The sequence below is a fragment of the Gopherus flavomarginatus genome, chromosome 1, assembly GCF_025201925.1.
Source record: "Gopherus flavomarginatus isolate rGopFla2 chromosome 1, rGopFla2.mat.asm, whole genome shotgun sequence".
NCBI classification, from domain to species: domain Eukaryota; kingdom Metazoa; phylum Chordata; order Testudines; family Testudinidae; genus Gopherus; species Gopherus flavomarginatus.
Window position 1 is genome coordinate 263,072,155 of NC_066617.1, and position 14,707 is coordinate 263,086,861.

General features: G+C 40.4%; 1 protein-coding gene across 2 annotated transcripts in view; it reads right to left on the bottom strand.

Moving 5' to 3' along the window:
- The window catches only part of MYO16 (myosin XVI), a 592,718-nt gene that overhangs the window by 106,244 nt on the left and 471,767 nt on the right, over positions 1-14,707 (bottom strand). For both annotated transcript variants that reach the window (XM_050946813.1, XM_050946805.1), the window contains exons 25-27: positions 11,864-12,039; positions 6,413-6,493; positions 5,957-6,162 (exon numbers count right to left, since the gene is read on the bottom strand). In XM_050946813.1, the coding sequence (XP_050802770.1) occupies positions 5,957-6,162; positions 6,413-6,493; positions 11,864-12,039 (463 nt within the window). The remainder of the gene's footprint in view (positions 1-5,956; positions 6,163-6,412; positions 6,494-11,863; positions 12,040-14,707) is intronic.

A 14,707-nucleotide genomic window follows, 5' to 3' on the forward strand; every position in this document is an offset into this window, starting at 1 on the left:
TTCCTTTACTTGCCTAGGCTGTCATGTAGTTCCATGGAGGGGAACAGTAAACTATAAATTCTACAGTCTCAGTGGAACTGTCTCATCATGCAGCTCCTGCTGGGGAGGCTTGAGGGAACTGTGACTAGATTCAGGGCCTAGACTGTGAAGTGCCTACTGCCAAGAGGGCTGTCAGACATTGGGTCTGGACATGGAGTGTGTGAGGCCCAGAGCCAGAGACAGTACCTAATCTCTGCCCAGGCCCAGCAAGTCAAGAACACATGAGACTCAAAGTTTGGGTCCAGTAAAAAAAACCTGGCAAATGCCCACAAGGAGGTGCTCCTCTAGGGTTGTATTAGGCTACAAAAGTGTCCCACAAAATTTGTACCTGGGGCAGGGAGGTTCTCTTTTAGCCTTAATTTTGTTAGTTTCTAATCCAAGATGCAAAATGTCATTTTAGAAAATAATTTGGGAAAGATGGGGCCATAATAAACTTGTTTCAAATAATGAACAAGAAAACAGGAACACGTTACTGCCTCATCCTACTCGAACATACTTTAACAGCTCTATGCTTCTGCCAAAGTGAGAAAGAAACATAAGAATGTCTCATTACTTTGGATGGGTCCTTGAACATTATCACTATTTTAAAACATTTATACCCCAAATGGCTTTTACAGGTTTGCCTTGAGCACCAAGTGAGGTGAATGACATGAAGCTCAGCCAGCTTCCATTTCATTAATTGATACAGAGAGCTTAGGGCTGAGGAAGTGCTGCTAACATGACTGGACTCTTTCAGTGCCTCAAAGCTTTTTGTTCCTGTGATTCTACACTAGTGGTTCTTGGATATTATGCATGTTATGCAGTTGCATATGACACCAATAAACACCAAGTCTGTTACTCAATTCCCAGTGAAAGTCTGGTTGGACATCATCTGTCCATAGGTTGTATGGTACATTGTGATTGTTAACACAAAAACTAAAGTATAATGGTTTGGGAGGGCTGTGTGAACACAGTCTCTTTTTCACTTCTGTTGCTATTTGTTTTCTTTCCAGCAGAAAAATACATTAGTGAAAAGATTATCGATTTCTTCCACATATCAGATTTTTGCTTACAAATCAAGTACTCTGATGTCTGTATGACATTGATTGTGTAAGCAAAGTGCAGGCATAAAAAGGGAGGCTCGGATTTCAAAATCTAAGAACATAAGAATGGCCATACTGGGTCAGACCAAAGGTCCATCCAGCCCAGTATCCTGTCTACCGACAGTGGCCAATGCCAGGTGCCCCAGAGGGAGTGAACCTAACAGGTAATGATCAAGTGATCTCTCTCCTGACGTCCATCTCCACCCTCTGACAAACAGAGGCTAGGGACACCATTCCTTAACCAGCCTGGCTAATAGCCATTACTGGATTTAACCTCCATGAATGTATCCAGTTCTCTTTTAAACCCTGTTATAGTCCCAGCCTTCACAACCTCCTCAGGCAAGGAGTTCCACAAGTGGACTGTGCGCTGTGTGGAGAAGAACTTCTTTTTATTTGTTTTAAACCTGCTGCCCATTATTTCATTTGGTGACCTCTAGTTCTTTAACTTTTCCTTATTCATTTTCTCCACATCACTCGTGATTTTATATACCTCTATCATATTCCCCCTTGGTCTCCTCTTTTCCAAGCTGAAAAGTCCTAGCCTCTTTAATCTCTCCTCATATGGGACCCATTCCAAACCCCTAATCATTTTAGTTACCCTTCTCTGAACCTTTTCTAATGTCAGTATATCTTTTTTGAGATGTGCCCAAGATGCGCAAATTCTTAAGAGGTTAAAGCCGAAGTTGTGGATATAAAAGCAGCAAAGAATCCTGTGGCACCTTATAGACTAACAGATGTTTTGGTGCATGAGCTTTTGTGGGTGAATACCCACTTCGTCAGATGTGGATATAATTTTTCAAAAGTTTTAAATAAATGGTAGGCACTTTTGTTTTACTGTATGCTGCTTGATAAGCTTTAGAAATTGAGCCAACACTGCAGGCACGTTCAGCAGAACTACTGCAGCAAGAGTTGGCAAATCCCACAGTAATCATATTTATCATTTGACAGTTATATCCGTGCTATTTTCACAGCATTTAATAGTACCTGTTTGTAGTATTTATTACATATTCATTGACAGTAACTGGCACTACTTCCACTTAACCAGAACTTCCAGAAGATTTCAGTCCAGGTCAGTGATCCTTGGTGATTGACTAGTTTATTGAGCAACTGTTAACTTTTAATTCTATATTCCAGAAGCTGAAGTGATTAAGCCAAAAAAATAATAGTATTACAGCTAATCATTAAAGTATCATTACTCAGGAAGCAACATTCCTGTATATCGTAAACTTTTCTTAACAATTTCCTTTCTTCAGCCCCCCCAAAATATTACAAAATGACTCATCGCATACATTGGAGACTACTTATATTTATTCATAGTTAATAAACAATAAAACAAATTAATCTAAATGCAGCCCAGAAAAATGGAACAGTACCTTCTTGCTAATATGATACCCATTTGTCCTGTTACACCATTCCTTTTCCACAAAGGCCACTACTTCAAACAATCAATCAATTTATTTGCCCTTAGAAAAGCATTCACTTTTTAAATTTACCATTTAACCAATTATTTATCCTGGCCATATCACCCAGGTTATATTAATAGAGAAAAATAATAAAAAAAAACATAAAAAACAACCCCCCCACCCCACAAATGGGACTGAACAAGGGCTCTAGCAGCAGTGTGATATACCATCAAGTTGGGATCCTGTCCTCAATTACTATTTTTGTAAAGTGCTTTGAGATCTACTACAATTATCCTTTGCTCCTTGGACTGGCAAAGACTGGGAACACTGTAGAGATAGCAGATTCAGCCTTGGAGGAAAGAAAACCCCTCAATTTGGTAACAATTGCTGCTGAATACACAACTACATTCATTACAACTCAGCCAATCAAAGAGTCACTGCACGCACTCTTTGAGAGTGAAGGTAGGGGATGTGTTAATTTCTCATCCCTTGGGCTTCTGAGAATGACAGAACTTCTTGAGTTTAAAGTGTCCAGTAAAAATGTTTGCTTAAGGGCCTATCTACCAATCATTACAACCTTGTTTCTGTCACTTTGTGAGGTGGCATATAACAAATCTCCAGCATTTTTTAAGGCCTCTTCCAGCTCATTATCCTTCTCTTACATGGGATGCTTACATTGCAACCCAATTTAGAACAGAAGACTTCCCCCACAGATTCTCAGCCTGGTTCCTTAACAGCTGCAGACATACTGGGCTTCTCTGCACAGAAACTGGAACCAATTGGTTGTAATTCACAACTTTAGTTATTTAAGTGCAAGGCTGTATGTGGATATTTATTTTGGATTAAGAGTGCCCTAATTAGATATTACAAGTTGATGTTTACTTCCTACAACATGAAGGAGAACACCCATTTGTGATCTGATATATGTGCCTTTAAATCCATTGCAGATGAAGCTGAGGCCAGATGCAGACAGAGGCCCAGACACCTTCTCAACACTGTGATCCAATGGCACCGCAGTAAAAAACCTTTCACAGAAGAATGAGCATGCTCTGGAGCTGGTCCTGAAGGTCTAACACCATCCCAGATTGCACCGCAATCCACTATTGTTGCCCAGAGGGACCAAAATCATAGAGCTACCTGTCCCAGGCTAAGTAGCAAAATAGCCAGAATAAAGAATCCCGTAGAAATGGAGAAGTAAGTATTTCCTCATGGATAAGGGTAAGTTTTTGTCATAGATATTTTTAGTAAAAGTCACAGACAGATCATTGGCAATAATGAAAATATCATGGAAGCCTGTGACCTATCCTTGACTTTTACTAAAAATACCTGTGACAAAATGGATAGCCTGGGGGTAGTGGGGTGGGAGGGACTGGGAGCTCCCCCTCTGCTGGTAGCTCCAAGCTGCAGGGCTGTCCTCTGCCTCTTGCGGAGGCCCAGAGCTCTGGGGATCTTCCCTGCCTCCCGCTGTTGCTGGGAGCTGCCAGGGTCCCCCCTGCCACCTGCAGCAGCTTGGAGTTCCAAGGATCCCCCCTGACACCTGCCATGGTCGGGAGCTCTGGGGATTCACCCTACCCACCGCAGCGGCCAGGAGCAGTGGGATTCCTCTTACCACCAGTGGCGGTTGGGAGCAGCAGGGATTCCCTTTGCCTCCGGACAAAGCAAGTCAGGACTCTGGGGGAGCATACCTCCTCTTTGTGAGCATACTGTCTCCACGGCAAGAAGCTTACATAGCTTCAACCTTCCTGGGTCTGACCTCAAAGCATTCAGCATCCCCTTCTCACACCGTGCGCTTCCCACAGTGAGTCCATACAGGCGGAGCTCCTGGGGAAGCCAGTGGGCCCTGCACCCCAGTTCCGCAGTCAGACATAACTCTCAGCCAGCTAGTAAAACAGAAGGTTTATTAGATGACAGAAACACAGTCCAAACCAGAGCTTGTAGGTACAGAGAACAGGATCCCTAAGTCAGGTCCGTCTTGGGGCCAGGATGGCCAGAACCCCATCTGGGCCTCCCTCCATTTCCCTAGCCAGCTCCAAACTGAAACTCCCTCCATCCCCTCCTCTGGCCTCTCTCTCTTTCCCAGGCCAGGAGGCCACCTGATCTCTTTGTTCTCCAACACCTTCAGTTGGTACCTTTGCAGGGGAGGGGCCCAGGCCATCAGTTGCCAGGAGACAGGGTGTCGGCCATTCTCTGTGCAGTCACCATTACACTGGCCCTTTAGGGCTCTGCAACAATCACACACCCTTATCACACCACCTAGATACTTAAGAACTGCATAGGGGAAATTGAGGCACCCACATAGTATTCAGAGAAAACATTAAGAACATTACCACTTCGTCACAACACCTTAGCAAGGTAAATGAAGACCAAGGTCTGATCTAAGGAGCTTATGTTCCTCCTCCAATTTCCAAAATATAAAATCTAAATACAATTGGCCAGATGGTGACAGAGCAAAGCATGCAAAGAGGATTAAGCATGGTCCTGTGACATGCACTCCATGCACTCAATTGAGAGTAGGGGCTCCCTCCCCATAGTCCCCCACATCAGGTTGGTAGCACTGAGGTTAGCAGGCAGCACCTTTCTGTAGGAGAGTAGTGTTGGGCTGTTTTTCTCCTATTTGGTGAGCTTGCAGAGTATCACCAAACTAGCAGTTACTGTAATCAAAATAATCATTTCAAAATAAGTATTTTAAGTGAACTCCCTTCTCTGAATAAAAAATAATACACCTAAATATATGAAAAGATGTCAAATTTCTTTTCTTGTATTTCTTTTGATCAGACAACATTCAGTTTAATTTTGTTGCAGTATTAAAAGATGTTTGTGAAAATATAACAGAAACATACAAAAAGCAGTGATTAAAAGGAAGGAAGAAAAGTGATGGTTTGGCTCCCAAAGTGATGGTATATTTCTGCTTTCCTCCCCTTTGCCACACCTTTTCAAATATTCCCTTTTTTTCCTGATAGCAGCAGTGCAATGTGGATTTATGGTATAAACACTTGTAACCCCTCTCCAGACTAAGCACCAAAATAAACCAGCACTTGAGATATGAATACTAGATCTCACAAGAGCCCAATAACAAACTAGAAAATGATGATGAAAGTGATGTGACCATTTCCTGTTCTAAACCAATTTAAAACAAAAATTACATGGCGATATTATGCTAACGTTTTACGCTATATATTGATGCTACTAAAGTACAATCATTTACACATTTGATCAATCAAGAAATAGTTCATAAATAAGATTTATTTATGCATCATGTGCATTATTCCTTCAATTTAAAGAACTATGCTCTATGCCAGCGCAAGTAATTTTTCTCTAAAGAACATGTGAAAGGCTCATCAACAAAATAACAGTGTAAACACTTACACTATATGACAGAAGGCACTGTGCTGTAGGTAATAAAAAGCTTTTATCAAACTCAAAAGAATTTACCTTGACAAGAAGTCAGTGAAAGAGAGGCGTACTGGATAACCATGCCGTATGATTTTCACCATTTCTAGGACACCAATATACTGTAGCTGAGCAGACACGTAAAAATTATCAAAAAAGTCTGGAAGCTTAGAGTTATTGGGCTTGATACAATGAACAGAATGAGGTGTGCAGTTCTGAAGCTTCCCAATAATATCTGAGAGTGATTTCTGTGGAGAGAAATAAAACCCAACAGATTTTCAAACAGTCATTTGTCAGAAGTGAAAGAGTTGCATAACATAAGATATATCTACCTTTTTAAAAGAATGTATTTCACATCATTTTCTTAAACAGCTTGACCTGAATGCACAAATTGGTAACTCAGGCAAATCATACTTCTGCTTGTCCTTGTAATCTGTACAGTTTCATTCTGTGCTTAAAATTCTCACATAAATCTTTGTCTAGCAAACATTTACTAACCCTGAGCTGTGTGGCTATAGTGAGTGGGCCCCCTCGTTCCAGTCTCTGAAGAAATGTGGAAGTTCCTTTCTTTTTCAACAACTGTGGGTGAGAAAAGTGTACACAGAACATTGTTATCCCAATACAGGCCAAGTATTATAATTTTCCTTGGTAAGGCAGTTCACTAATAGAAGCAAATATAAAGCTGTATTTGAATCATGTCATATAGCAAAAAAATCACTTGAGGCTAGATTTTTAAAAATAGCCAGGAGAATAGCTAGATCCCCACAGAAATCTGCACAACCAAGGCTATTAATAAAGTTTTGATTTAAAAAATGGACATGTAAGATTGTATGTGCAAAATTCCATTTGAAGACAGCATGTAAATGTACTGTTACACTGAAGATAAGTATATGTGCATATGTAAAATCATTCCTTCTCAGAATGAGGCAAAGTAAAATTTTTGTTATGGCATCAGAGCTTGTAGATTGAGCATAATATACAGATTGCATATCATAATATTTCTTTCTGCAAAGATCCCCTTCATCACTAGATGGGTTTTGAATGGTTGTGAGATTAAGCAATTCCCAGGGATAATGGTGAATTATGAATGAAAAAGCCCCGATATTAATGAATGATTTACGTTTTTCTCCTGTTACAGGTGAATGCAGTTAAAACATTTCTTTTTTAAAAATCATATAAAATATGATTAGTATGAGCAGGTATTTCCTGTACCACCAGGACCAATAATATCTACTAGTAAACATGGAAAACAAAACCTTTTAATAGTGTCCACTTTGTATCTTTGATAGAATACTGTAAAGATGAATTATCTGAAGAAGAGTCACAAGAAGCTGGCTTCTTCTGCTGAGGTTTCTAAATTAGGGCTGGCAGACAACTAGATTCTAATGCAGGGGTTCCCAAACTTGGTTCACAGCTTATTCAGGTTAAGCCCCTGGGGGGCCGTGAGACGCTTTGTTTACCTGTCAAGTATCAGAGGGGTAGCTGTGTTAGTCTGGATCTGTAAAAGCAGCAAAGAATCCTGTGGCACCTTATAGACTAACAGACGTTTTGGAGCATGAGCTTTCGTGGGTGAATACTCACTTTGTCGGATGCTGGGCCACCACTTCCCAAAGCTCCCATTGGCTGGGAACAGCAAACCGCAGCCACTGGGAGCTCAGAGTGGGTGAACCTGCGGACGCTCAGGTAAACAAAGTGTCTCACGGCCCGTCATGGCCTTACCGTGAACAAGCCATGAACCAAGTTTGGGAAGCCCTGGTCTAATGCCAGGTCTACACTACAAACTTACATCAGTATGACTATGTTGCTCTGGATTGTGAAAAATCCACACCCCTGAACGACACAGTTATGCTGACCTAACCCCCCATGTAGACAGCGCTATGGAGAGTTTCTCCCATTGACATAGATACTGCTTCTTGTGGAGGTGGATTAACTATGCTGATAGGAGAAGCTCTCCTGTCAGCATAGTAGCATCTTCACTGACGTGCTACAGCAACACAGCTGAAGCATTTTACTTGTAGACTTTTCCTAAGATTTCACCAAGAATATAGAAATTAAGATACTATTCACATCCATGGATACTTATACATATCTGTGACAATCTTTTGCCCTTTGACCCTCTTTCAGTTCCATTTTTCTAGTCCACTTGGCCCATAACTCTCTTTGTCTCAGAGTTGGTATGTTCAAGCCAACTTCCATACTACCCAGTTGTACCAAAATGCATACGTACATACTCATCTAATCACATCCAGGTCAAATCCTGTTTATAGAAGAATTGCATTGCCCCACAACTTAATTACCGTGCTGGACACTGCAGCTGTTTACTCTTTTAAATCTCACACAGAGTGGAACAAGATTTGAAAAAAAAAATCATCTCCATCCTCACACAGAGACTGTAGGTCTGCAGACCCCTTAACACTTTTATAATGTTTTTCATCCATAGATCCTAAAATGGTTTAGAAATGTAGGTAATTAATTTTATGCAGGTGTTATCTCAATTTTACAGATAAGGGAAAGTGTGGCACACACACAAATTAAGTGACTAGTTCAAATTAACTCACTGATTCAGTAGCAAACCCAGGAACAAAATTCTGGTTGCTTAACTCCCAGTCTGTTGTGTTACACCCACAGCTTTGCTTCCTCCCTCTGGGGTTAGGGCTACTGGAGAACAGGGAGGTAGGAGCAGAACATGAGTTTAATCAAAACTATCCTAAACTTGAACATTTTCTTCTTTGGATTCAGAAATAAGGGTTGTATCAAATCGTGTCTTAATTCTCCATATACACTCTAAATCTCCTTTCAGCTCTTCACAGACACCAAATTTGGCTTTGACAAGAATGTTTTATATTTGAAATCTTGTACTTCTGTCAGATCTACAAGAGAAAGTGTGGGTGTCTAGCTCCAGAATTACTGTTAGAAGGAGAAACCTACAATATGTTTTTACTTCCACAATATTTTAAAGTTTTAAATCCCAATAATCTTGTAATTCGTGTATTTATCCCAAATATGCCTACCATGGGGTTTCTTGCATATGAACAACCTAGGTTTACTTGGTCCTGCCTCAGTGCAGGGGGCCTGGACTTGATGACTTCTTGAGGTCCATTCCAGCCTGTATTTCTATGATTCTATTTGCAGACTAACAGTTAAAATGATCCAGAAAAGTCACAATGAAGAGTCAGTGGTAAAAAAGCTTTAGCTAGTCAAATACTTTATATTTAGTCTTCCAGTTTATAAAAGCTGCTGTAAGGCTGATCCATGCAAGTGAAAGATCAGTATGTAGAGCAGGGGTCGGTAACCTCTGGCACGTGGCTCGCCAGGGTAAGTGCCCTGATGGGCCAGGCCAGTTTGTTTACCTGCCGCATTGGCAGATTCAGCCAATTGCGGTTTCCCCTGGCTGTGCTTCACCATTCCAGGCCAATGGGGGCTGCGGGAAGCGGCACGGCCGAGAGATGTGCTGGCCGTGGCTTCCCACCACCCCCATTGGCCTGGGACGGCGAACCGCGGCCAATGGGAGCCACGATCCACTGAACTTGTGGATGCGGCAGGTGAACAAACTGGCCTGGCCCGCCAGAGTGCTTATCCTGGCAAGCCACATGCCAGAGGCTGCCGACCCCTGGTGTAGAGCAAGGCCAAAAAAGTCTGCATCAGGAAGCTACCAAGGGGCTGGAAGGAGAAGAAGTGATGTGAGCACATGAGAGTTGTGAGAGTATGAATAATAACTTCCTATTCTGGCCTTATTTGTCTCTTCTGTGCCAGGAGGCCACACAGCCTGTAGGAGTTTCACAGTCTGGAGTATAATTTGTTTGTAGCCTCACTGGGAGGAGGATGACCAGACATCAGGTCTACCATGACCTACTGTGCTTTCCAGAATTATGACTTGATTTCAGGTCCAATTGTGTACTGGACTGGTGTATTACCCCATCACCATCACCACAGATAGTGCTGCAAAGGAGCACATGACTTTCACAAATGTGCCTAAACTCATTTTTTGGTATTATGCTCCAAGTCAATGAGGAAATGTTGCCTGTGAGCACACACACATACGCAGGTGAGTGGGCGTGTTTAGAAACACTGGAAATTACCTAAGCCCATGAAAGAGCTAAGGCTGAAATGAGCTTTAAAGTAGAGAGGAAGTGGGAAGCAGCAGGGGAATGGGAATCACAACCAACCCACCTCTAAAGACATCACCTACCTAAAAATATCACTAACTACTACCTCTTCTCCCCTCCCAAACCACAACCCACCCTTATTTTCCTCTACCAGTCAGTGACATGGGCACTTCAAACCATCGCTATCTGAATTACATCTCCCAGCCCTATCCATATCCACACATGGACACCTCCTAGCTCATCTCTTCCCACTGCCTTCTGTAATGAGACAAGTCTCAAACAGGTGCCAAAGCCCTCCCAAACACATGAGGAAATCACTCCTCTCCAGTTAATAAAACCTTATGAGCATTCCTTCTTCCTTCCTCCTGTGTGGCCTCTTCTGCTTTCTAAGCCCCCCACCCTCACCCCCATGATAAACTTAAGAAAGGTGTTGTGCTTATGGCTTTCAAAATGGGGTCATTTTGTTTGTAAGGAGACAGATAACTCCTATGCCTAGTTATTCTAAATAATAATTAATTAACGGATACATTAATTAGCTAATTGATACTTTCCCTGGATAGTTTCTGTAGGCTGTGTGTTGGAAAAAAGGAGGAGATTAAGGTCTCATAAACACATTTTAAGGGTCTAGGGTTCAAACCAGCACCACTGAAGTCAATAGCCATATTGCTATTGACTTTACTCAGAGTGGGAGTAAACTGATGTCATACTAATTTCCTAGGGCATTTATATGAAAAACTCCCATTAGTATTCATTAGTGTTATCTGCATAGATCATCCCACAAATAGATGTGAGAGCAAACTCTGTAATCCTGTGGCTGGAAATGATTTTTACAGCTGTATGTCAAAAGACAAAACTGTACAACTCAGCAGGCCTAGTGATACATCTGCTCTGTTCGGGGAACACCTTTCCTGCTTTTCTAGAAAGAGGTAATATTCCATGATAGCTTCAAACTCAGATTTAGCAATTATGTGACTTCTATTTAAAGGTAATACTACAAGTTTTTAGGTCCACTAAACCCTTCCACATAATTTGTTTTCATTGATTTTCACTACCATAAAATGGTAATAACTTTACAAAATCTTTTGATTCAGTGAGGAAGACAAAATGTTGTTCTGCAAGGGACAATGTTGCAATTGAACAATGGATTGTTCTGGATAGTCTCCCAATTGTTGTGGTTTCCTTTTTTGTTTTTACTTTTGGCTGAAATCAGGTAATGAAAGTGAAGACCAATTCAGATACTGAGGGATTTTAATTTCAGCTCAATAGATTTATATTGATATATACAAAGGCCTACACTACAGTTCTCCTGCCAACTCCAACCATACCTTAACATTGTCTACTGTTCTGGTCATCTTTAATTTTTATGGTATAAACAATCAGGCAGAGAATGAGAGTTTAATCAATATACCACATATATGATGAACATACAATTATTGCTTGTAAACCATAAGCCTCTCAAGTGATGAATACCAACAGATTAAGGAAGATAAATTTATCTCTCTAAGTTTACTGTCCCTTAAATTATTTTACATTCATTATGACAGCTGCATAGATGAAGCATACAGTGTTCCACATAATAATTTTGTTGGCTGTAATATTGAACTCACTTCTATATTGTCCAGGGAAAACAGTAGATTTCAGAGATCCTTCAATCAACAATAATATTGTATAGTTTCCTCAGTTGCTTTGCAATCAGAATGGTGTGTCTGATTATTTCAACCAGTAAAATTTAGAATGTTGCCTGGAATTTATGGAGCTTTCTGAAATACCCAGATTATAGTTAATGAGGAAAGGTTTTACTCTAGTGCTCTTCAAGGATGAAAAAAAGGTGCCAAACTCCTACCTTACTGAGCTCCATATATTTCTTTGCCTCTCCTCTTGTGTAGGCTACTGATGCTTTCTTATTGAGCAAGGCTGCTTTGGATCCTCTAATTTGAAGAGAATGATATGGAGGGACAAGGGATCCTGTCTGTGTCAGTTTAGACTGGAACAACTGATTGATGACTATATTTTCACTAGCTGGGGAAAAAAGAAAATTAATGCACAGATAAGATACAGGTGAGAAGAATCACATACACAGTGAAAGGAACAGGACACACACAGCACGAGATAGTATTAAACAAGACAACGCATAAACTATTTCAGATGAACAGCCCATTAAGTTTTGCATTTATGCATTGTTAGTTATTCTAATCCAAGTCCAATAGCATTCAATTATCCCAGGTTGTCAGTCATCAGTGATTGTTTTTAAATGTACTTATGTCAAAATATGCTTAAATTGAACTGACTAGGGGCACTAAGCAACACCAAATAAAGTTTAGGATTCTGTGTTACAGGTCTGTCTAAACTTCAGAGTTGGGTGATGATTATTTTGGATGTTTTGCTATATTCTGGACTCCTATTTGGTTACTGTAGCTTACAGCTATATGACTTAAATAGTGTAAAATAAACATATGCTGTAAAAATGGTATGATATTTTGTAGCATCCAGATGTATGCTAGGCACTTCACAGAAGTCAGATAAAGACACTGTATCTGAGACAAAGAAAATTAATCTGACCTGACACAACAAGTGAGAGTTGTGACAGATGTGAGACCTGGGAAGCATGCAATCCTGAAAAGACTATTATATTGAAATGTGCCAGAAATGCATGGACTTTTTAGACAATAAGCGTTTCCATGGTCCTGGCTGAATTGTTTTCCTGGAAAATCCCTGGGTGATGCTTAATGCAAAATTTCTCAATAACAGTTATGCCAAAACCCAGCTTCTGAAGCCTTGGTCCCTGAAAAAGGGCCTGTTACAGGAGGCCAGATATCAAAGGCCTAAACTATACAAAGAACCAACTGAACTGTCCAAGATTGCTCTTGTTCTTGATCTGAAACTTGATATCCAAAGAGCAAAACTATTGAGAGCTTTGAAAGATGGCTCCTACCAGAGACCTGTGCTAAAATAAATAAAAAGGCAGTCACTGCCCAAAGAACTCACAATCTAGGATTATGACAAGACCTAATGTGTGGACGAAATAGAGAAACATGCAGTAGGATGTGGGATTGAGGAATGGAAAGATGAGGTAACAGTAAAATCATAATATTTAGCATAACAAGCAGCAGTTTCAGAGCAGGCGTAGACAACCTATGACACGGGTGCCGAAGGTGGCACGCGAGCTGATTTTCAGTGGCACTCACGCTGCCCAGGTCCTGGCCACCGTCTGGGGGGCTCTGTATTTTTATTTAATTTTAAATGAAGCTTATTAAACATTTTAAAAACCTTATTTACTTTACATACAACAATACTTTAGTGATAGATTTATAGAAAGAGACCTTCTAAAAATGTTAATATTTTACTGGCACACAAAACCTTAAATTAGAGTGAATAGATGAAGACTCGGCACAGCACTTCTGAAAGGTTGCTGACCCCTGTTCTAGAGGTTGCTCTTTACTCATGACAGACTGTGTAAATTAACAGGATAATGGATCTGTTTCCCTTTTGTTGCAGATACTACTATAATTAACGTAACAGTAATCATATATTTAAGGGGAACTAGACTCAGTAAGACCACCACTACTCTCTATTCAAAGCAGGATCCAAGGGGCTGACCAGTAGCCCCAGTTAAAAAGGGTGTGTCCAGTGCCATCATTAGAAGCAGTAACAAGATGTCCCCCAAAATTAGAATAAACACAATCTATGCTAACAGGTCTTTGCGTTTGTTTCTGTGTGTCTGTTATTTTAGGCACAAGGTATAAAAATTTCAAAAACCTCAAAGTGATTTAAGAGCCTAAATCCCATTTTCAAAAGTGACTTAGGAGTGTGTGTGTGTGTGTGTGTGTGTGTGTGTGTGTGTGTGTCTGAGGAGCCTAAGCCCTGGTCTATACTTGGGGATGGGGTCGACCTAAGATAAGTGTATCTGCTGCCATTCCCCCATCGGCTCGGCTTCTGCTTCTCGTGAGCTAGAGTATAAGTGTTGACGGGAGAGCATTCAGGGATCGATTTATCCGCATATAGACAAGATGTGATAAATTGATCCCTGATAGATAGATCTCTACCTGCCAATCCGGCAGTTAGTGAATACCTGCCCTAACACTCACTGAAAATCAATAGGAGTTGGCATTTAATTCACTTGAGCAATTTTGGAAATCCTACTAGGTACCCATCTGCATCTTTAGCTGGTTAAATACCTTTGTAAATCTGGTCTTAGGAGCCTAAGTTTCACTGAAAGTCAATGGGATTTAGGCTTCTATGTGCCTAAGTCACTTTTGAAAATAAGAAGGCGCTTTAGAAAATTTTACATTTAGTCCTCTTCAACTAGTTGGATCTATTGATATTTGACTTCTAAATTATATATACTCACATTAATCATATCAAAGAGTTTATATCAAATGTAATTTCCCCTTTTTCCCTATAAAAGGACTGCCTCAACTGGATCCATAATGTAGTAATGAAATTACAAGGAGAGACTATATGATAGAAAGGAATAATGCTCGCTGTCTTTTACCTTTGGAATACACTCTATGTTTATGTACATTTCTTATACTCACTGTATAGCAGATCATCATACAGGACAAGGAATAGTATAATACAAATTAAGTTCAAACAACAAAGAACTAGAATATTGCTAAAACTATAATAAATAGGAATATATTCAAGATCAATTCTTTATTTTTTTCTTCATCCATAATATTATTAAAGG